We start from the raw sequence: 22,630 nt of genomic DNA, 5'->3' as shown, positions 1-22,630 counted from the left end.
GGAAAGGTTGGTCCTGCTTAGAGTCCTGATTCTTCTATCCCATCTAAATTAGAGGCCGTTGCTGGGGATTTGCTGGCTTAAATTTCAGGTGGCCAGCCCCTCTCATTTCCCATTCCCAACCTGAGTGCTGGCCTAACACCTGTGTCCTAACTCCCAGACCATCTGGCACCATAGGCATGGAGCAGTGTTTTTGTCTGTCCCTATCCCTTCAGCTCCAAAGTCACAGCCCTGATGGTCAGTCGAGCCAGAGGCCCCATGGTTGAGAGAAAGGGGTCGACAATATTCAGTACTTGTGACAAACAGCTTTAGCCCCTAAAAGAAGCACAGGGGATCCCCTGCATGTTGGTGAGGGCATGGGAGGGGGAGGGTTGTTAGCTCTCATTACCCACTGGGGCCCTGGAACCTGGGGGCAGAGGCACAGGTGGAGTACTCACAGGGCTGCCATCAAACAATAAGGACACAAGGACACCCACACAGAGGCACTGCAAGGACTTATTGGGATAATAAGATGAATAGATTTAATCATTCTTGTTTGAAAAACAAGACATAAATTAGTGTATATATATATATAATTTATATATTTATGTAGTATATATACTATATACAGACATTAGAAAATGTTCCCTCTCTATGAGGCTGAGGGAGAGGTGAATGATGGCAGTGGAACGACACAGGCAGGGTCTGAGTGGTGAAGGTAGAGGATCAAGAAGTTGGGAGAAGAGGAAGACCACGCGAGCGCTCTGGCTGGCAGTGGCCGTGGGGGAAAGGGTTCCCCACTGGCTGCATCTCTGGCCCATTAAACAACTTGGTCCTGTGGGAGGAGGGGCAAGGAGGGGGGCTGGCTTCTGCAGAAGGAGCACCCCTCCTCCTTGCAGGGAGAACTCACCACTCAGGGGAGGTATTGCGCTAGGGGTTACCAGGGATGGGCAGGGGTTCAGCACAGTGTACATCGTTATAAAACTCACAGAAGAACGAGATACTTCACATGGGCCTCTCACACAGTGATGAAAGAGAGGCAGACGCAGAGCGTGAGGGTAGGGGCACAGGGAGGGATGGAGAGGTGGACGAGTAGCAATCTATAGAGAAGAAACATTGGCTTTCCTTGTTCCCTACAGTGGGACAATTGGTAGGGACTCCGTGTCTTCACTCCTAGGAAGGTGGGGGGGAGGGGGGACGGAGCAGTGGCAGTGGCGGCAATGGCAGCAGAGATGGTGGCAGCGGCGGCGGTGGTGGTGGCGGCAGCGGCAATAGATGTGTGTTGAGGAGGATGCTAAACAGTGTGAATTCCCTTCCAGATGGCTCTGGAGAGGGAGAGAGAGGTGCAGGGCTGCACCGGGTAAGGCGCTCAGCTTCTTTTCTTAGAGAGACAAATCCACAGGGTCAATACACAGCCAAAAGCATATACTCAGGATTAACATATCACGCTAGCTTCCAGAAATTTAAGAAGATATAGTCATCGACGCCCCCCCACCCCATCCCCTTCCCCCCTCCCCCCACCCCCCACCCCAACCATAGCTAAGTCAAACTTCTAAGGACAGTCTGGTAGAGATGTCGAAAGAGGAGCCACGCACCTTTGGCAATAGCCCCTGCGTGGGGCTGGGCTGCACCGTGCGGGCTCCCAGGCCTGCGCTGGGTCTCCCCAGGGCAGACGTTTTAACCAGGTACCTTACCCAAAACGAGTGGGGTGATCCCAGAGGCTTGCTCCCTAGTGGACTGAGCTGCCCTGCCCATCAGTAAGGGGCAGGGTGCTTTGGAGATGGCTGGTGTGGAGCTGCTGGACCTGGGGGCGAGGACTCCCAAGGCTACCAGCCTGTTGGTCTGGCCGCTGACAGCCAGGCACGGCTGTTTTCCGCACACATCCCACTTGGGCATGGGCCCTTGTGGTGGCTCCTGCCTGGTGAGCGGAGCCCAGGGTGGGCGGGCAGATCTGCACAGAGCGCCTCTCTCCTCAGCTCGGCGCTGTGGCCTACTGCTACTACCACCGCTCCCTATAGGGGAACAGATGCCAGGAGGAGCTCGAGACCTTGGCTCCCCTGGTACCCAACTCGGAGCAGGAAGTGAGCCTGATGTCACCTCTCAGCCCCTGTGAAGAGATAAAATACAGCTCTGTAGTGAGCCTAGTGGCGAGGGGCCTCTGCCCTCACAGTGACGCCCAGAGGCCAGGGATGGAGTGAGGACACCCAGGGCGGCAGCTAGGCCTGCAGCCCTTAAGAGAGAGCCTCAGTCAAGGGAATTTTCACTCCCTGGAGACTGTTGGGCTCTTGGACCCTGATTGGCCCAGCGCGCACACGCGCACACACACACACACACACACACACACACACACACTCACCACAAGATGCAAGGACCACAAAGCTCAAACCTGGGGCTGTGGGTGGGGAAGGGGGCAGGTCTGGGCAGATGCCCTACTTAATAAGGGTTTTTAAGGAGCGGGTGAATGTGCTCATAACAGTCGCTGAAGTGGGGGAGCCTGGTGGGGGCCCTGTGGCTGCCCCTGTAGCTGCTGCTGCTGCTGCTGCCGCCTGCTGCTGCTGCTGCTGCTGCTGCTGCTGCTGCTGCTGTTGCTGCTGCTGCTGGTTAAGGTTCCGGGCTGTGGACTCCTCAGCTGCACGCAGCAGGAAGGTGTAATTCCTCACCACCTCTTCCACCTTGGCCAGTAGCTCTTGGCGCTGGGCCTCGGAGCGCACGATGAATACCAGCCGCACGAAGGTCTCAATGAGGCTGCTCAGCACCTGGAAGCTGCCTGTGATGGCTGCCAACATGTGAGTGGGGCTCTTGTCCACATTGGCCACACGGCGGCAGGAGGCCCGGAGCTCCTTGAACTTGAGAGCTAGCTCAAGCTTGTACTCAGAGATCTGAGAGACATAGGGCTTGGGGGCACGGGCCTCAGGGCTGGCCACACACTGCCTCAAGACTGTCAGCAGTTCATTGGTGTCTAGCCGGGCAGCCAGGAAACCATCAGGGAGGCCATAGGCATGGGCACGCAGGGCATTGATCTTGGCCAGGCTCCCCTCGAAGGTGGACACCCGAAGGTCAATCTCCTGGGTGCGGGAGGCCTCGGGGCTGCTGCTGCAGGTGGCAGCATCCAGCACCTGCAGGGTCCTGCTCACCACAGGCACCACCTGCTCATCCAACTTCATGCCAGGCAGAATCTTCATGGGAATGGAGTAAGAGAGCTCATCCTTGCCATCGCTGGCATCATCTGCCATGTCACACTTGCGGTAGTAGAAGCAGTAGCGGATGGAGCAGCACTTGCTACTCTCACTGTCCTCGTCCAGATCGGCAGGCTTCCGGTACACCTCCTCTGGCAGTGAGAACACAGCCATTGGCCTGGGGCCTTTGGTCTCAGGGGTAACCTGGACATACGAGGGGTCTCCCAGGGTTGGTGATTCCACAGATTTGCTTTTGGGACCCAAGCCTAGGGGGAGGCCTGCCTCTACCTCCTTGGCTTCCCTGGGCAGCATGCCCAGGGGTGGGTGTGGGTAGACATCTGAGGTCAGAGAAGCCCTGTCACCTTGGTCCAGCTCACTGATGCTGTAACGGCGCATCAGCTTCCTGTAGTTGGGAGCTCCCAGACACTCACCTCCTGAGGCACACGTGGTCAGGCACGAAACACCACTCTCTGGGTCCGATCGGCACTCTCGAGATTCCAGGCTGGTGGAACGGATGCGTCGGATATTGATGGGACTACCAAGGCTCAAGCCTGGGCCGGCCTCTGGCTGTCTCTGGGTAGGGGGGACCCTGTCCATCTCCCTCCCCCGGAGGCCAGGCACCGGTGTCTGGGCAGCCTGTGGTCGGCCCCCTCGGCAGATGCGCTTGCAGTCACAACTACGCCGTTGCTCGCGGGACATGCCAGGCCCCTGCTGCACGGGGCTGCTGCGGAGCTGGCAGCTGCAGCGGCCAGGTGCTGGAGGTTGCAGGTACTCAGTGCCCGGCAGCTCCCCCTGACTTGGCGGCTTTAGAAGTTCCTCGAGGAACTCCAGCTCATACTGCTTTACCTTCTGCAGCTGGGCCTGTCGCTCATCAGTCTCCTTCTTTTGGCGGGTGGGGAAGGTGGCAGAGAATAAATTGCGTAGCCGGAAAGGACCACGGGATGACTTGGGCTTTGTGGGACCTTCAGAGGATGAATGGGCTCCATCCAGTGTCGTCTCAAGCTTCCTGGAGGGCATGGTGCTCACCTGCCGGCTGCTAGCCTGTGGCCTCAGTGGACTCTGACCTTGAGGTTGGCAGCTGGGGCTCTGACCTCGAGACTGGCTGCTGGGGCTGTGACCACGTGGCTGGCAGCTGGGACTGTGGCTTCGAGGCTGGCAGCTGGGGCTCTGCAGAGCCATCGGGTACCCAGCTCGGGGGGCCAGGCTGCTGTCCTCGAGTTTGCTGCTCTTGGAAGTACTCTCCAGTTGCCCCTTCTCTCCCTGGCTGGAGACGGTGCCCTGCTTGTGTGGGGGAGGCTTTGCACCCTCTGCTCCACCCTTGCCTGCCACCTCCCCTGGAACTTGCTTGCCCACTGACTCTCGACTCGCTCGTGAAAGATGATAGCTTTTGGGAGGGAAACTTGGAACAGGAAGCCTGTCCTCTTGTGGAGACAGGTGTAGGCTGTCAGCCCGGCTGCCTGTGGGTGCTCTGGGGCTGGAGGAAGAGACCTCTATGCCCAGCTGCTGCTGGGAATTCCGTGAGGTCTCTGGCGCACCGGGACTCATTTTAAACTTCAGGTTCTTATTGGCACTGCTGCTCACTATGCTAACTTCTGGTCTGCTTATGCTGACTTCTGGCCTTCCCCCACTGGCCTCCAGACGTCTCTCCCCCCTGCTGGGGGGGTTTCCCAAGGCCCCACCAGGGGCAGCTAGACTCTTACTGTGAACCACCTGCTGTAGGGCAGCTGAGATGATGGCTGGGGTCACACTGCCTTTTGGGTCCAGGATAAGCTTGGGACTCAACCTGACCTCCTTGGGCAGATTCTCTCTCAGCTCTGAGACCTGTTCTTCACTGAGGGATGGTGTAGCCGCCCTCAGTGACATCTCCAGTCCTGCCCTAGTGTGGCCAGGCCCTTTGTCCTCAGGAACTGGGGGCAGCAGGCTCAGATTCTTCTGCTCACTAAGTTGTGGAGACAGTGCTGGGTGCACTGCCAGAGAGTATGTTCGCTCTCCCTGTGTCTGGGTCTCTGACTGGGGCAGCTTTCTCCGAGCGCCTGGGGGGCCAGGACTCTGGCCTGTGACAGCTGGCTGGAGGGATGGGTTGGGATCCGGGCGCCCAAGAGAGTAAGGAGCCGTGAGAACGGCCTGGGCTGCACAGCTCTGGATCCGGAAGGGCAGGTCCTTGCGGGCAAGGAGGCTGTCCTTGTTGAGGTGCTGGGCCAGGAAGTAGGTGGTGTTCTGGTGCTGCTTCATGGCCGACATCATCTCCGACATGTCTGTGAGCTCTGAAGAGTTGGTTTCATGGCCCGAGTCCAGCGATGATTCCGGAGTGATTGTGGCCAGCACAATCAGACCTGAAGGAACAGGGATGGGACTTGTTACACTTACTGATATCAAGTTCTTTTCCAATCAGATATAGAGAATGGTGGAGGCCAAGGTTAGCCAACAGTGTTTAAAATGGGGGAAAATTAGGCCTGGGAGGAATGCAGGGCTGAGGATGGGAGGAGAGGAGGGGAGGGAACAGAGGAACAGTTGTGAGAAGGGGTATGAAAGGATGGAATCCAAAAAAGTAACAGAAGAGGCAAAGAGAAGATCTGGGCAGTTTGGTGGCAAATTAACATGCAAATCACATGCAAAAAACAACCATGCTAATCAACATTATTTTTAGACTCAACAGCTAGGAAATTTCTGTTAATTGTCCTGAAGAGGGCTGGCAAAGAGAGATCCCTCTCTATCCCTCCTCATCTGGCCAGGCTGCCCACAGTCCTTGCAGCTGAGGCCATTTAGCTGAGCATGTCCCCTCTCTGGCAGCCACATGGGCCTCAGACCTGGAAGCAGCTAGTTCTTGGAATTCCAGAGTCAGAGCAAAGAAAAATGCTGACCCCAGGGTTGGGGGAGTTGGTAGCAAACATGTGGGGGTTGCCCATGTCAAGAGTGCCCTCGCATACAGAAAAGGCAGGCTTCCTCTGATCCCGTATCCCTTCTCCCTCTCTGTCCACACTTTGCCCAGCGTCATATGCTTGTTCATATTCCTTATTGCTCTTTTTTCCTTTTCTGTTGCTATGTTATTTACCTCTTTTTTTTTTTTTTTTTTGGTACTGCAGATTGAATCTGGGGGCACTTTACAACTGAGCTACATTCCCAGTCCCTTTTCATTTTTATTTTGAAACAGGGTATTGCTAAGTTGTTTAGGGCCTCACTAAGTTGCTAAGGTTGGCCTTGAACTTGTGATCCTCCTGTCTCTGCTTTCTGAGTCACTGGGATTCAGGCATCTACCACCGTGCCCAGTTACCTCTTTTTTTAAAAAAAGATATATGTATATGGAGGTATGTATCTGAAACTATGGGTACATGTCTGACATACTGGTCTAGAATGGACATACTTGTGACTATAATAGCCATGTTGTATGGCTCTACTACCCACTAATAGTTAATAGCAATAGCTCCCACTTACTGAGTTCTGACTATGTGCAAACCAGTGTTTAAGTGCTTTGACTAAATGATCTCATTTAATCCTCGCAATAACCCAACATGATGTGACAACTGTTCTCAAACCCATTTAAGATAACTGAAAGTCTCTGAGAGAGAAAGTGCCTTGCATTAGGTCACACTGACTCTGAATGAAGAAACCAGGACCCTAACTTAGAGCCATGTTCTCAGGTATGATAAAGACCTTAGCCCTTAGCATTGATGGCTTCCCTGATCCCAGGTCACTAGGTGGTTAGTCAGTCCTTTTGTTTTTCTTCCAGTCATGTGCATGCTGATATTATTTGACTATATGTGGTTTCTCCCACAATATTTTTCTCTCATCCTTCATCCTGGACTGGCACGATAGCCGTCATGGCTCCATAGGTGTCATGGCTGCAATCCCTGGGTTCTAGTTGTAAGACATGTCCAGAGAGATGGACTAGAGATGGACTGGCAAGGGCCCAAGCTCTGGCAAGAGCTGAGCAGCCCATCGTGGCCACAGCATTGCTGCTCTGCGGACACTAACTGGTCGACCTCTGGTCCATCTACTGCCCTAACACACAACACTGACTTTAACATCTGCTTGAGAAGAAGCAACATTATTTGTTGGCCCTTCCTGGATGGGAGAAGGAAGAGGAGGAAAGAGGGAGAAGGAACAGGCCATTACCTGCAGTCTGTGGTGGTGGGGGGTGTGGTCCATCTTCTGAAGCAGCCAGAGCTTCCAGAGCCTGTAGGGTGGACACTAGGGCATCATCTAGCTCCTGGGCATGATCTCGAACTGTCCGGGTCTGTACACTGTCAATCAGTGTCACTGGAATCTCATCATATAGGAGCCCACGAAGGTGGCGCCCTTGCTCCTGGCTTTGAACGGCCCGGCGCTTGGGGTCATCCTCATCAGAGCTGTTGTCTCGGAAACCAGGGGGTGGGGCGGCAATGGCAGGCAGCAGAGAAGTTGTCTCATCTTCCTCTTCCTCCTCTTCCTCACTCCCGGGTGGTGGGAGGGACATCAAGTCTACCATATTGTCACGAGAGGAGCCAGGTCTCCCACTTTTGCGAGGGCCCTGTTGCTCCTGGAGTTTGGCTTTGCAAGAGTCACAGTAGAAATTCAGGGCTTCAGCCCCAAGGGAATTGTCCAAGGTGTAGGACCGGGCCCTGCTGGCACAAGGCTCGTGGTCTAGGCTGGCTGCATCAAAGTCATCAGGGACCACATCGTAACCTTGGCCAGAGCTTTTGGACGTGGGGTCAGACTTGGTCCGGGGCCTGGTCTCCTCAAAGAAGATTAGGTTCTCGTTGACATCCGTCCGGCTTTCCTGCTCCTTCCTTTGTTCCCGCATGTGGAGGTAGCAGAAGCTGACAAGCTCAGAGTCGGCAGGCGGGGGCGTGCAGCGGCTCGACTTCCTGGGGCTGGTGCCCACGCTGCCCACATAACTACTCTCCTTTTTCCCCAGGTGGCCCCCAGTGACAGGGCGGTGGGCGCTGTGCATGTAATCTAAACCCAGAAAGAGAATCAACAGATGAGCCCTAATGCTGAGGGCAGTGGCTGAGCTCCCTTGGCATGTCGGGGCCATGTCCCTGTTGCACAACTGGGAAGCAGACACCAAGAGAAAGCATTACCTGGCTAGAGATCACAGGGAGGGGAGTTGATGGGCTGTGTCACTGCTGACCCTGAAATCGGGGTGAGTAGAATCTCCAGGCCTGAATGCCTAATAGCCCCATCACCTTTGAAATGGGGTGAGGTGGGGGTGGGGGAAGCGCTTTGGGGTCTGAGCACTGCTGGACTCCTACATGGATACCTCTGGTATGCAGTCAGCTGTACACATTTAAAGAGGGGAGGTTTATTTTAAGTTCCTCTGAAAACTGTTCCTGCCCCAGGCCCTGCCCTTTTTCAGAGCCGTCTCAACCTCACATGCTCTATTGCTCCTGTTATCTTGGTTCTCTCCTGGCCTAAGGAAATGCATCTGACAAGCTACTAATGCTTTACTGAGAAAGTGTTAATCCAACTAGTCCAATGCCCAAGAGTTTGTGGTTCAAAGAGGACTGTTGACAGAGGGACCCTAAAAGAATAGCTATCTACTAGTAGAATTCTGGGTGTCTGAATGTGTAGAAGGTATGGCATATATGACAGGATGTGCTCTGTGGAGGAAGGGTGGGGTAGAATTCTCTTAATTCTTCAAAGCTTCTTAATTTCCTGTATTCATGCAGGGCCAGTCCTGCCTACTACACCTGCATGTGCTAAAATGCTCTCATCAATAGCTTGCTCTTTTTATTTATTGATTTACTTTTGCTACTGGGAATCGAACCCAAGGGTGTTTTATCACTGAGATACATACCCAACCCTTTTTACTTTATTTTTTTTATTTGGAGACAGGGGCTCACTTAATTGTTTAGGGCCCAATACCTGAGGCTGGCTTCGAACTTGTGAATTGCTGCCTAAGCCTCCCATATTGCTGGGATTACAGGCATGTACCACCTCACTGGAGTTAATAGCACCTAATAGTAGGTGTTTACATCTGAGAACTATCTGTATCAAATACTTTACTTCTGAATGACTTCTTTCTCACACTGTTTTGGGAGGGCTTTTCCATGTTAACTGTGAGGATACACTCACACAGTTGCCAACTCTTTCTGCTATCAGCAGGTAGATGGTAAGCACTAATTTAGGCTCAATTTATTACACATGATCCCATTTAATCTTCACAATCCAATGAAAGGAAGAAACTGATCTAAATGGTCATATGACTTACCTAAAGTCACATGAGTCATAAATGATAATTTGATACCAGATATGAGAGGCTTCAAAACCCATGTTTTCAATCATTACTCTATAGCTTATCATGGTGTTCAAGATTCTATAAAACAAGACTTCAAAAAACTTTCAGGCTGGGGTATTTCATGGCCAGAGTATTTTCCCAGCATGCACAAAGCCTTAGGTTCAATCCCCAGTACTGTGAATATAAATAAAACCCAAAAAATGCCTTTCCAACTCCAGTTTGAATGGGGCGTGGTGGCTCATGCCTGTAATTCCAGAGACTTTGGAGGCTGTGGCAGGAAGATGGAAGTATGAGACCAGCTTTGGCACCTTAGTGAGACCCTGTCTCAAAATAAAAAGGGCTAGGCTTCAGTGGTAAAGTATCTCTGGATTTAATCCCGATACAAAAAGAAGAACAACAAAGAAACTTCAGTTTGACAGGGTCAAGGTGTCAGTGTTAACTATCATTAGAGCTTGTAGCTTTGACAAATGCACAGCACTAGAGCTAACAACAGAGCCCCAAAACAGGTGAATGAAAAACTAAATTGAAGGGAGAAATACACAATCCAACTGTAGTTGGAGAATTTTTTTTTTTTTGGTACCAGGGATTGAATCCAGGGATGCTTAACCACTGAGCCACATCCCCAGCCTTTTGTATTTTTAATTTTGAGACAGGGTATCACTAAGTTGCTGAGGGCCTTGCTAAGTTGTTGAGGCTGGCCTCAAACTTGTGATTCTTCTGCCTCAGCCTCCTGCCCTGCTGGGATTATAGGCATGCACCACAATGTCTGGAGAATTTAATATTCCACTTTTTATAATAGCTAAAACAAAAGCCAATCAACAAAGAAATAGAGGACTTGAACAATATTATAAACCAATTAAATCTAACATATCTATAAAATACTCTACCTAATGTCAGCAGAATATACATTCTTCTTAATTGCACTGGGAATTTTGTCCAGGGTAGACTATGTGTTGGCCACAAAATAAGTCTCAACTTAAAAGGAATACAATTACACAAAACATTTTTCCTGGATACAACATAATTCAATTAGAAATCAATAATAGAAATTTGGTAAATTCACAAATAAGTGAAAATTTAACAAAATACTCTTAAATAACCAATGGGTCAAAAAAGAAATCACTAGAAAAATTATAAAATACTTTGGGATCAATGAAAATGAAAATACAATATGCCAAAATTATTGGGATCTACCTAAAGCAGTTCTCAGAGAGGAAATGTAGCTGTAAATGTCCTACATTTAAAAAGGAAAAAGATTTCAAAACAATAACCTAAACTTCCACCTTAAGAAACCAGTAAAAAAGCCAGACATGGTGGCTCACGTCTGTAATCCCAGAGGCTGAGGCAGGAGGATCGCAAGCTCAAAGCCAGCCTCAGCAAAAGTGAGGTGCTACGCAACTCTGTGAGACCCTGTCTCTAAATAAAATACAAATTAGGGCAGGGATTGTTGCTCAGTGGTTGAGTGCCTCTGAGTTCAATTACTGGTACACTCCCAAAAAAAGAGAAAGAAAGAAAGAAACCAGAATAAATAGCTACCTAAATATAAGGCAAGCATAAGGAAATAAATAGTGGAGGATAGGAAAGTAGAGAAAATTAGCAAAACTAAAACTCGTTTCTTTGCAAAGATGAACCAAATTGATCTTTTCACAACCAACAATCTGAAAATGAAATCAGAAAACAATTCTATTTACAATAGTACCAAAAAGAATAAAATAAGTATGATTTAACATAAGAATACCTGTATCCTGAAAATTCCAAAATATTTGTGAAAGACAATAATGAAGATTCAAATGGCTGGAAAGATATTCTATGTTCATGGATTGACAGACTTAATATTAAGATGTCAATACTTTCCCAAATTGATCTACAGATTCAACATAGTCCTTCTCAGATGCCAAGCTGAATTTTTAGAAATTTATAAGCTAACTAAAAAATTCATATAGAATTGCAAGGGACTCAGAATAACCAAAATTATCTTGAAAAAGAACAAAGGAGGAAGACTCATACTGCTTGATTTCAAAATGTATGACCAATAATAACCAAGACAGTATAGTGTTGGCACAGAGATAGACATTATAGATCAATGCAATAGAATAAAGAATCCTGAAATAAACCCTCATATTTGTGGTCAAATAGAGCAAGTTAAAAATGGACATAGTTAGGCACAGAGACACACACCTGTAATCCCAGTGATTCCAGAGGCTGAAGCAGGAGAATTGCAAGTTCAAGGCTAGCCTTGGCAACATAGCAAGACCCTGTCTCAAAAATAAAATAAAAAGGGCTGGGGATGTAGCTGCATGGTAGAGTACCCCTGAGTTCAAGGCTCATTCCCAGTACCACATAAAAAAGGACAAATGATTTGAAAAGGTATTTCATCAAAGAAGGTATACGAATGGCCAAGAAACACATGAAAGATGTTCAACATCATTAGCCATCAGGGAACTGCAAATAAGAACTGAGAGTTTGCATTTCACCATTTCACACCCACTATGATGGACGTTAAAAAAAAGACAGACAATAACAAGTGTTAGTGAGGCTGTGGTGAAATTATAACTCTAATCCATTGCTTGTGGGAATGTAAAGTGGTGTGGTCACTTTAGAAAACAGTTTGGTTATTCCTCTAAAAGTTAAACACAGAGTTACCACTTGATCAGCTATTCTGTTCCTAGGTAGATAATGAAAAAAAATGAAAACACATGTTCTTATAAAAAGCTGGACATGAATGTTTATAACATCATTATTTATAAAAGCAAAAAAGCAGAAACAACCCAACTGTCCATCAACTGATGAATGGATTAAAAAAATATTCCATTCAATGGAATATTATACAGTCATAAAAGGAATTAAGTACTGATATATGCTACAACATGGATGATCACTGAAAATATTATGCTAACTGAAAAAAGCATGCCACACAAGACCATATATTGCATGATTTCATTTATATGTAACATTCAACATAGGCAAAGCTATGGAGATGAAAAGTACATTAGTGATTGCTTAGGACTGCATGGCAATTGGGGGGAAAGGGGAGTGACCACTAATGTGTACAATTTTTGAAAGGAGAGGTGAAAATGTCCTAAAACTAAAATTTTGAGATCATTGTACAACTCAGTGACTACACTAAACATATTTTAAAACATTGGTTTATGTACTTTAAATGGGTAAATTGCATGGTTTGGAAATTATGTCTAAATAAAACGAGTGTTTAAAAATACAAAGTGCTGGGCACATGATAAACTCTCAATCCTTATGAGAAGCAAAAAAAAAAAAAAAGCACTGCCCTGTAAAACCCAGTTTTGTGGCTTATCTCATGTAATCATGTCAAATTCCTTGTGAAGGAGATAATATTGTTATCCTCATTTTACAGATGAGGACACCGAAATTCCATTTAAACAACTAAGATACGGCAGAGCAGGGACTGAAATCCAAGTCTCTATCTTCAGATCCCAAGTTGGTGTGGTTATCTAAAGATCATGCTGCCCCTTCAAATAGAGATTCAATAATTAGATTGAATGGGTTCAAATCTGACCATACTGGTTGCATGTATGGAACTCTGGATCCCTTGGGGAGATAGTATTTAATGACCCCCCAAAATCTAGGCCTCTAAGGCTTAGGGAACAAGTGTTCCAGGGGAACACTGAGCCAGGAGCATGAACTATCTGTATATGATGTCTCTCTACCCCAAGGTATTGACTGCAGTTTCTGGGGATGTACCAGGTGGTAACTCCTCTTAGGCAAAGGCTGGAGGGTTTTGGGGGAGAGATACAGGGGATTGAACCCAGGTATGTTTTACCAATGAACTACAACTCCAGCCCTTTTAATTTTTTATTTTATCTTGAGACAGGGTCTCATTAATTTGCCTAGGGCCTCACTAAGACTCTGAAGCTGGACTCAAATCTGTGGTCCTCCTGCCTTAGCCTCCTGAGTCACTGGGTGTCCTGGTTTGGATGTGAGGTGTCCCCCAAAAGCTCATGTGTGAGACAATGCAAGAAGGTTCAGAGGAGAAATGATTGGGTTCTAAGAGTCTTAACACAATCAGTGATTTAATCCCCCTAGGGGGATTAACTGAGTGGTAACTGAAGTGGTAGGGTTGACTAGAGGAGGTGGGAATTGAGGTGTGGTTTTGGGGTATATATTTGTATCTGGTTAATGGAGTCTCTCTGTGTTTCCTGATCACCATGTGAGCTGTTTCCCTCTGCCACACTCTTCTGCCATGATGTCCTTGCCTCACCTTGAGCCCTGGGGAGTGGAGCTGGCCATCCATGGACTAAGACCTGTGAAACTAAGAGCTCTCAAATAAACTTTTCCTCCTATACAATTGTGCTGGTTGGGGCTTTAAGTCAAAGCAGCAAAAAAGCTGACTAAAACACTGGGATTACAGATGTGAGCCACTGCTGCTGGCCAAAGGCTGGCATTCTAAAGGTGGCCGCCCTCCCTATAAACTGGAAGCATCTCCCAACTCTAGATTGTCAAGACCAGGTCATGCCCCACCTGCCACTTGGTACTGTGACTTCTAGTTCAGAAAAGAAAATGTGCCTGGAAAAGCTCAAAGTTCCTCCATGCAAAAGGTTAGAAAAGCCAGTGAAGCCAGGTGTGTTTTGGCTGATGGCTGGGACACTGCCTCCCAGATTGCAGATCTGTGTAAATTGCTCATGAGCTTCCCCTAACGGGTGGGGGGGGGGTGCCCTAGTTTATTCCTCTCTACTCAGCCACTCGGAAGATTGACTTAAATGCTTGCAAAGGACAGGACAGTGAACTAACAGGAGTTATGCTAAAAAGTATATGCAGATACACATGTGCGTGCACAAACACACACACACACACACACACACACACACACACACACACACATGCACACAGTCTGAACAACATTGATTCATCCAGCCTTCTAGTATTTGGTCATTCTGTATTCTACAGTCCAATGATCATTGGTCATGATGATGACCTAGAGCCTTGCAAGAAACTCATGTTCTTTCTGAATCATAAAAAAAAATAATAAAAGGTCTATTCATCCATTTGCAATAACCTCAAAAAAATAAAATACTTGGGAATCAATCTAACCAAAGAGGTGAAAGATCTCTACAATGAAAACTACAGAATATTAAAGAAAGAAATTGAGAAAGACCTTAACAGATGGAAAGATCTCCCACATTCTTGGATAGGCAGAATTAATATTATGAAAATGGCCATACTACCAAAAGTGCTATATAGATTCAATGCAATTCCAATTAAAATCCCAATGACGTACCTTACAGAAATAGAGCAAGCAGGGGCTGGGGAGATAGCTCAGTCGGTAGAGCGCTTGCCTTGTAAGCACAAGGCCCTGGGTTTGATCCCCAGCACCCAAAAAAAAAAAGAAATAGAGCAAGCAATCATGAAATTCATCTGGAAGAACAAAAGAACCAGAAGAGCCAAAGCAATCCTGGGCAAGGATGCATGAGGTATCACAATACCAAAACTTAAACTCTACTATAGAGCAATAGTAACAAAAATGGTTTGGTACTGGCACCAAAATAGACAGGTAGACTACAGGTACAGGATAGAAGACACGGAGACATACCCACATAATTACAGTTATCTCATACTAGACGAAGGTGCCAAAAACTTACAATGGAGAAAAGCTATCCTCTTCAACAAATGGTGCTGGGAAAACTGGAAATCCATATGCAGTAAAATGAAACTAAACCCCTATCTCTCACCCTGTACAAAACTGAACTCAAAATGAATCAAGGATCTAGGAATTAAACCTGAGACCCTTCACCAAATAGAGGAAAAAGTAGGCCCGAATCTCCATCACATTGGCTTAGGACCAGACTTCCTTAACAAGACCCCCATAGTGCAAGAAATAAAAGCAAAAATCAATAAATGGGATAGATTCAAACTAAAAAGTTTTTCTCAGCAGAGGAAACAATCACTAATGTGAAAAGAGAGCTTACAGACTGGGAGAAAATCTTTTCCACACACACTTCACACAGAGCACTCATCTCCAAAGTTTTTAAAAAACTTTACACCCAAAATACAAAGAACCCAATCAATAAATGGGCTAAGGAACTGGGCAGACACTTCACAGAAGATATACAGGTGATCAACAAATATATGAAAAAGTGCTCATCATCCCTAGTAATTAGAGAAATGCAAATTAAAACCACCCTAAGATTTCATCTAACTCCAGTTAGAGTGGCTATTATCAAGAACACAAGCAATAATAAGTGTTGGCTTGGATGTGGGGAAAAAGGCACACTTTTACATTGCTGATGGAGTTGCAGATTGGTACAGTCACTCTGGAAAGCAGTATGGAGATTCCTCAGAAAACTTGGAATGGACCCACCATTTGACCGAGCTATCCCACTCCTCGGTTTATACCCAAAGAACTTAAAATCAGCACACTACAGTGATGCAGCCACATTAATGTTCATAGCATCTCAATTCACAATAGCTAGATTGTGGAACCAACCTAGATGCCCTTCAATTGACGAATGGAAAAAGAAACTGTGGTATGTATATATATATATGTATATACACAATGGAATATTACTCAGTCATAAAGAAGAATAAAATTATGGCATTTGCTGGTAAATGGATGAATTTGGAAAATATCATGCTAAGTGAAATAGGCCAAGCCCCAAAAACCAAAGGCCAAATGTTTTCTCTGATAAGTGTATGACAATATATAACAAGTGTGGGGGGAAGAGAAGAATGAAGGAACTTTGGATGGTGTAGAGGAAAATGGGGTGGGAGGGGGTGGGGGACAGAAAGATAGTAGAATGAAACAGACAGTATTACCCTATGTACATGTATGATTACAGGAATGGTGTGAATCTACATTGTGTACAACCATAGAAATGAAAAGTTGTACCCCATTTGTGTACAATCAATAAAAATGCAGTCTGTAAAAATAAAAAAGATTTTAATAAAAAAAGATCTATTCAGTGGCAGAGTACTTGTCTAGCATGAGTGAAGCCCTGGGTTCCATCCCCAGTACTACCAAAACAAATGTCTATTATATTCAGTCTAATTTTAGTACTCCATGCATGGTGCTGTGTTTTACTTACATGAAAAGTGATAAGTAACGTGTACAATGTTCAGTAGCTATTAACTAGAACATTCAATTCATGACACCGAACTGTTTCTAGCCATGATAAAAAATGCAGAGTGAATTCCTCCAACTGAGGTCCTAATAGGGATCCCCAAGGCTTTATTTTCTGGAATTCCCCCAGGATAGAGGGAGCTCAGGGTTGGAGAGGGATGGCAGCTGCCTCTGGATTTCCTGCCACCTCGGACTAGTTGGAAAGTTGGCATTCATGTGAGCCTTTCTCTAAGTTTATAGCCTTTCTGGGCCTTCAAACACAGGTGTTATTTTGTTGTGACTGTTGAACTTCCCCTATATAAATGTAAAGATACTTACTATATTAACATTATTCTTTTAATCATCTGTCTATATTTTCCCCTGCTGGACTCTAAGCTATGTAAAGGCAAGGACCATGTCTATATTCCCAGCTGTACCCTCAATGACTGGTACAATGAATATTTGAGAGATATTTGTATAGTGAATAAGTGAAATATCAACTTTGGTGAAGGGTACCACTGGATGTGGGAGAGGGATGGCTTCTCTTTCCCAGTTGTTGGTTTCAAGGTTGGGATAGGCTAAATACTTTGTTAGTTAGATGAACTGGCAGCCAGCAACTGCTGTGGGGTAAGAGTACAGAGCTGGCCATACATCTTCTTCCTTTTGAGAGAGATCAGGCCCTGAGCAGGCTGAGGTTTTAGCTCCTCAGGAAAAGGCCCAGCTGAGGTTGGGAGGAAGGCCTAATCCCTAAAGGCCTTTGCTAAAGAACAAACAGTCAGCACTGGGGTGTCTGTTCTGGGAGGAATATTGAATGGTGAGAGGAAATGGATCTCAGTTTTGGACCTTTGTCTACAAGAGCAGAACTGATAATCCCTGTACTGTAACTTGGGCTGAGGTCTTCTCAATAGCACACCACCCCTGGTGCTTTTCAGAGTCAGGAGGGTCACCCCAGAGCACCCAGCAAGAGCTCTGGGTACCTGCTGTCAACACAGTATCTAACAGTTCAGTAGGACAAGAAACCAAGGCCCTGGTGAGGTGAAACCAAGCTCAAGTTCTGGTCTATTTAGCCAGAAGAGACAGGAAAGGAAGATCAGAAGCTATTTGTATCTGCCCGTGAGCTGACTGTTTTCACCCCAATAAGAAAAAGCCCTATAAACAACAGAGACACCACAGTGGTCTGTTGGGCTCCTGCATATTCATAAAGACCCTGAGGCTCGGTCATTTTACAGGTCCAAGGGTTTGTCAGGAATCAGGAAGGGGGGCTCTAAAGCTATGCCTAGCCCTAAGAGAATCCAATGAAGCAGATTTGCCTTTGGAAAAGCAACAGGGAAGCAACATGGGAGGTGTTCATTCAGTGAGGCTGCAGGGACACATGATGCCATGTCCTTCACTTGGTGCCACTATCCCAGAGCAAGTGGTACACTTGGAGCCAGCATTGGCTAGGGTGCTGATGAGATGCCAAACTCTTTCTCAGACAGATTGGGACTATGAGTTATCACTAGCACCTTCTGAAAGTGGATCCCCCTGAACAATTCTGTCACATCTGGTCCTTGGCTGGGCTCCAGATACTTCCTTCTGCTTTCCCCTTTCCCTTTCTCTCTCTCTATCCTTCTCAGTGAGAGGTACAGTTCACTTGGATGCGATTAAACACAAGAGGACCACAGGTGACACTGATAATGCTAATATTGGCTTTTCTAGGTTTTGGTCATCTGTAGGTTTGCAAGCGTGCACCTGCCTCTTCAGAGCTATTTGCCTGAAGACATGTAGCACCATCCTCCTCTGGTTTCTTCATATTCTTTTGCTTCTCTCTGTGAAGCCCCCTTCACATGCTTTGGGGTCATCTATCATTTCCCAAATCTGTGTTTGGCAGATTTCCTTTTAATTCCTATGGACAATATTTTGAGATATAAACTTGGGCTTGTCATGAGATTTGTGATGGACTTGTTTGGAATAAAGAGACAGTGAGGGCTGGGGATGTAGCTCAGTTGGTAGAGTGTTTGCCTCGCAAGCACTAAGGCCCTGGGTTCAATCCCCAGTACTGCAAAAAAAAAAAAAAAGAGAGAGACAGTGAGGTAAGAGGATGTGTATGGTGGGGAATGACACACAGGACGGTCATCTATCAGGAGTGTGTTTTTATTCTCAGAATCACCTCAGGGAGCTGGGGATGTAGCTCAGTGGTAGAGAACTTGCCTGGCACATGTGAGGCACTGGATTTGACCCTCAGCACCACAGAAAAATAAATAAACAAAATAAAGGTATTGTGTCAATCTACAACTAAAAAATAGTTTTTAAAAACACCTCAATGTAGATCAGAAGTGACCATTCTGAAAACCAAGAAAGTCTTTTTTTCTTTTTTTTTTTGCAGTGCTGGGGATTGAACCCAGGGCTTTGTGCTTGCGAGGCAAGTACTCTACCAACTGAGCTATCTCCCCAGCCCCAGGAAAGTCTTTTTAAAAATTAATTAATTAATTTTTTTCAGTGCTAGGGATTGAACCTGGGGTCTTGTGCATGCTAGGCAAGTGCTCTACCATGGAGCCACATCCTCAGTTCACAAGAAAGTAATGAAGAGAGAAGAAATAGTCAACTGGCAAAGGTAAGTTGATCAAAAGGTTTAAGCACATGGAAAGGGTGACTACTAAGTGTTAAGTTTCAGTTTTGCTCATGATGCTTGGGAGTTGGGGTGGGGGAGCACTTCCTGGATGTATTTGAGTTTGTCTAATATGTGGAATACCTGCTCTTTGGGTCACCTTCTTCTCCAGTTTCAGTTCTGGGCAGCAGTGCCTGGACTAGGCTGATTTTCTCCAAGGCCCCTGTTTGTACCATCCCCAGGGTAGCTCCGAGAAGTAGTTACACTGAGTTGTCTAACGGGGAAGTTCTCTGTCCAGGGGTTGTGCTTGTTCTTCATCATAATCTTCTCCTACCTTAAAACCTTCTTCTGGGCCTGCCCAGTCTCCCTACCACCTACCTGATCCCAGCTTTCAATGGCCTTATATTTCAGTCAGCTCTGTCAAGCCCCACTATGATGATCAAAAAAGAACATCTACCTTCATTTTCCATCCCACTTCAACTAAGCTAGAACATGGAGGAATCTCCCATGGGCTCTCTGTACCTCTAATGCTTTGTCTTAAATTCATTGCAACTGTTATTTTGAGATGGAATCTCACTGTGTTTTCCATTCTTGTAGTGAACCTGCGATCCTTCAACCTCAGCCTCTGGGGTAGGTAGGATTACAGGTGTGCACCACCATGCCTTGCCAAAGCAATTCTTTAATTGGCTCTCTTGTGTGTGTGCTATTTTTATCGTATTCACCAACTTAATCAGAATGTGTTGCTATAGGCATCCTTTGTAGAACAGGCACATGCAAAGGCCTGCTATCTTTCCCATGGGGTCGGGTGTGCCAGTTAAGATGCATGCTACAGTGTTCACTACTGGGAAACCTGGTACTGTTGGCATGGAGTGAGTGCTAAGGCAGCAGATCTCCTTCCTCTACATCTCCAGGGTTCAAAGGGCCTCTGGCACACGGAAAACTGAGGCTGAGCCCTACCTGCCTTGATCATTGGAGGTGGAAGAGGCTGGCTGGCAGGCCTGGAGAACACCATCTTCCTGGAATCCAGCAACAGGCGGCAGTACCCCGCAATCAGGCAGGCAAAGTTGGTGGCTTCCGGCCACTCCATCAACAGCACCAGAGGCTGCAGAAGAGATGAGAAGACACAAAGTCATGAGAAAATGGAAGGCAGGGACATTTCCAGGAGGATGGCAACAACAACAAAAAGAAAAAAAGATGGCTTCTATAGTTCTAAGAACAATACTTTCTGAAACAAAAATTGAGGCATATAACCTAACAGTTTCTTCTGATTTGAGAATTTCTTTGTAGTAAATTCTTACCTACATAGCAAAATTAAATCAACCTTTACTCACACATTTGATGAACCACCTTTACTGAAAAAGACCAAAATTACATAACATCATGTGACTGTTGTGTGGCTGGCTGTATTTGTGCTTGTTAGAGCTCAGCAGATATGCAGGCCAGCTGAGAGAGCTGGGAGTCTAGGCTAGGCTGAGGAATGGCCTGGAACATCCTTAGCTGTAAACAACTTGGGTGCGAGAATGATCTCATGCTCATCTCCATAGGCCCCTACAATACCCAGAGCAGTTTCCTGAACATAGGAGACACTATGAAATCAAGTCCTAGCTGTGCTTTTAGGGCCAAATATTTTCTGACTTTCAGTCCTGCTCAGATCTTTTTATTCTTCCCTCTCTTTCCCAAAGTGGCCTTAAAATCTGCATTGGTGCTTTTATTTTGGTACTGGGGATTGAACCCAGGGCCTTGCATGAGTGCCCAACCACTGAACTGCATCCCCAACCCTTTTTATTTCATTTCATTTTGAGATAGGGTCCCAGTAGGTTGCTGAGGTTGGCCTCACACTTGTGATCCTCTTGCCTCAGACTTCCAAGTAGCTGGGAATATAGATGTGTGCCACTCTACTTAGCTATGGCTTGGATGAAAAATGACCCCCAATGGCTCAGGTGTTGAAGGTTTGGTCCTCAGTGCAGCAGTGTCAGAGGCAGGATCTTGGTGAGGTGATTGGATCATGAGGGTTCTGACCTCATCAGTGGATTAATTCATTTATGGATTTATAGCTTCAAGGGTTTTGGAGGAGTGGCTTTGTTTTAAAAGTGAGCTCTTTCTTTGCTTCCTTGCTGCCATGATGTGTCAGCTTTGCTGCACCATGTGCTCCCTGCCATGATGTTCTGGCTTACCACAGGCTCAGAAACAACAGAGCCATGTGACCATGGACCTCTGAAACCATGAGCCAAAAAACTCTTTCCTCTTTAAGTTGATTTTCTCAAGGATCTTGTCACAGTGATGATAGGCTGCCTAATGCAGAGATCTAGCAATTATATACAAAAAAGCAGTACCTTTTCAAGAAAACTTTCTAATATCTGTACCAAAATTTTAAAAGTATGGCTTGATTACATTTGGATCAGACTGAAGTCTGAAGGTTGCAACTTCCCTGGCATAGGGCAGTGGTCTCCATAAAATGACTACTGACGATTGACCAAAAAGGGAGCCATGGAGATGTGGGTGGCCATGGCCTTTTGGAATTCCCAGACCAGGCATTAATAGAAAGAAGAATTAGGCTGGGTGTAATGGTGTGCACCTGTGATCCCAGTGACTCAGGAAGCAGAGGCAGGAGGATCACAAGTTCAAAGCCAGCCTCAGCAAACTTAGCAAGTTCCTAAGCAACTTAGTGAGAACCTGTCTCTAAATAAAAAAAGGGTTGGGAATGTGGCTCCATGGTAATGAGAGGTAAAGTGCCTCTGGGTTCAATCCCCAGTGTCAAAAAAGGAAAAGAAAAAGAGAAAGAAGAATTAAGAGGGAATGAAATCCTTCTCTCATCAGTGAGGTTACTGTAAACAATCCATGAGAGAGATGATTAGGACCACCACTAGGGTAGTGGCTTTTCCAGTAAAAAGGAAGTGACAACATGAGCACTTGGTCACCAACTATATTAGCCTTCTTTGGTAGTTATTATCACCTTAGGTACAATTCTGAATCCCAACGAGCTCAGTTAGCTCAAGTTTCACTAGTTTACTTTGCTATCTCCCAAGATCCCAACACACAGCTTGTGTTGAAATTTTATAGATCACATAGACCAGGGATTGGTACAGCTTTTTCTATAAAGTACTAGATAGTAAATATATTAGGCCTTATGGATCTCACAGGCTCTTGCAACAACACTGCCATCATAGGATGAAAATAGTCATAGATAATCTGTAAACTAAACAAATGATTGTGACTCTTCTAATAAAATTTTATTTATAAGCCAGGTACAGTGGCACACACCTGTAATCCCAGCAATTTGGGAGGCTGAGGCAGGAGGATCACAAGTTCAAGGCCAGCCTCAGCAAATTACTGAGACCCTAAGCAAATTAGTTGAACCCCGTCTCTAAGTAAAATATAAAAAGGACTGGGGATGTGGCTCAGTGGTTAAGTACTCCCGGGTTCAATCCCCAGTATCAAAAAAAGTGGGGAGGGCCCTTGAGGAGGTTTATACCTTCAGTTAATGGATGCTTTTCAGTCATAGCAGAATGGTTAATCTTACATACAAGAAAAAAGACACTGGGTATGGAACTGGGCAGGGTGAATTAGATATCCCTGTTTCACACCCTGTCACCAATAGCAGGACA

General features: G+C 46.4%; 1 protein-coding gene across 6 annotated transcripts in view; it reads right to left on the bottom strand.

Annotated features, from left to right (window-relative positions):
• Positions 1–1,510: 1,510 nt before the first annotated feature.
• Frmpd3 (FERM and PDZ domain containing 3) overlaps positions 1,511–22,630 on the bottom strand; it is a 142,247-nt gene continuing 121,127 nt past the window's right edge. For all 6 annotated transcript variants that reach the window (XM_047535962.1, XM_047535958.1, XM_047535963.1 and 3 more), the window contains 3 exons: positions 19,983–20,127; positions 7,266–8,087; positions 1,511–5,485 (listed from right to left, as the gene is read on the bottom strand). In XM_047535962.1, the coding sequence (XP_047391918.1) occupies positions 2,406–5,485; positions 7,266–8,087; positions 19,983–20,127 (4,047 nt within the window). In that variant the 3' untranslated portion in view covers positions 1,511–2,405. The remainder of the gene's footprint in view (positions 5,486–7,265; positions 8,088–19,982; positions 20,128–22,630) is intronic.

Source organism: Sciurus carolinensis, chromosome X (genome assembly GCF_902686445.1).
Source record: "Sciurus carolinensis chromosome X, mSciCar1.2, whole genome shotgun sequence".
NCBI lineage: Eukaryota > Metazoa > Chordata > Mammalia > Rodentia > Sciuridae > Sciurus > Sciurus carolinensis.
This window is presented reverse-complemented; position numbering and strand designations above follow the sequence as displayed.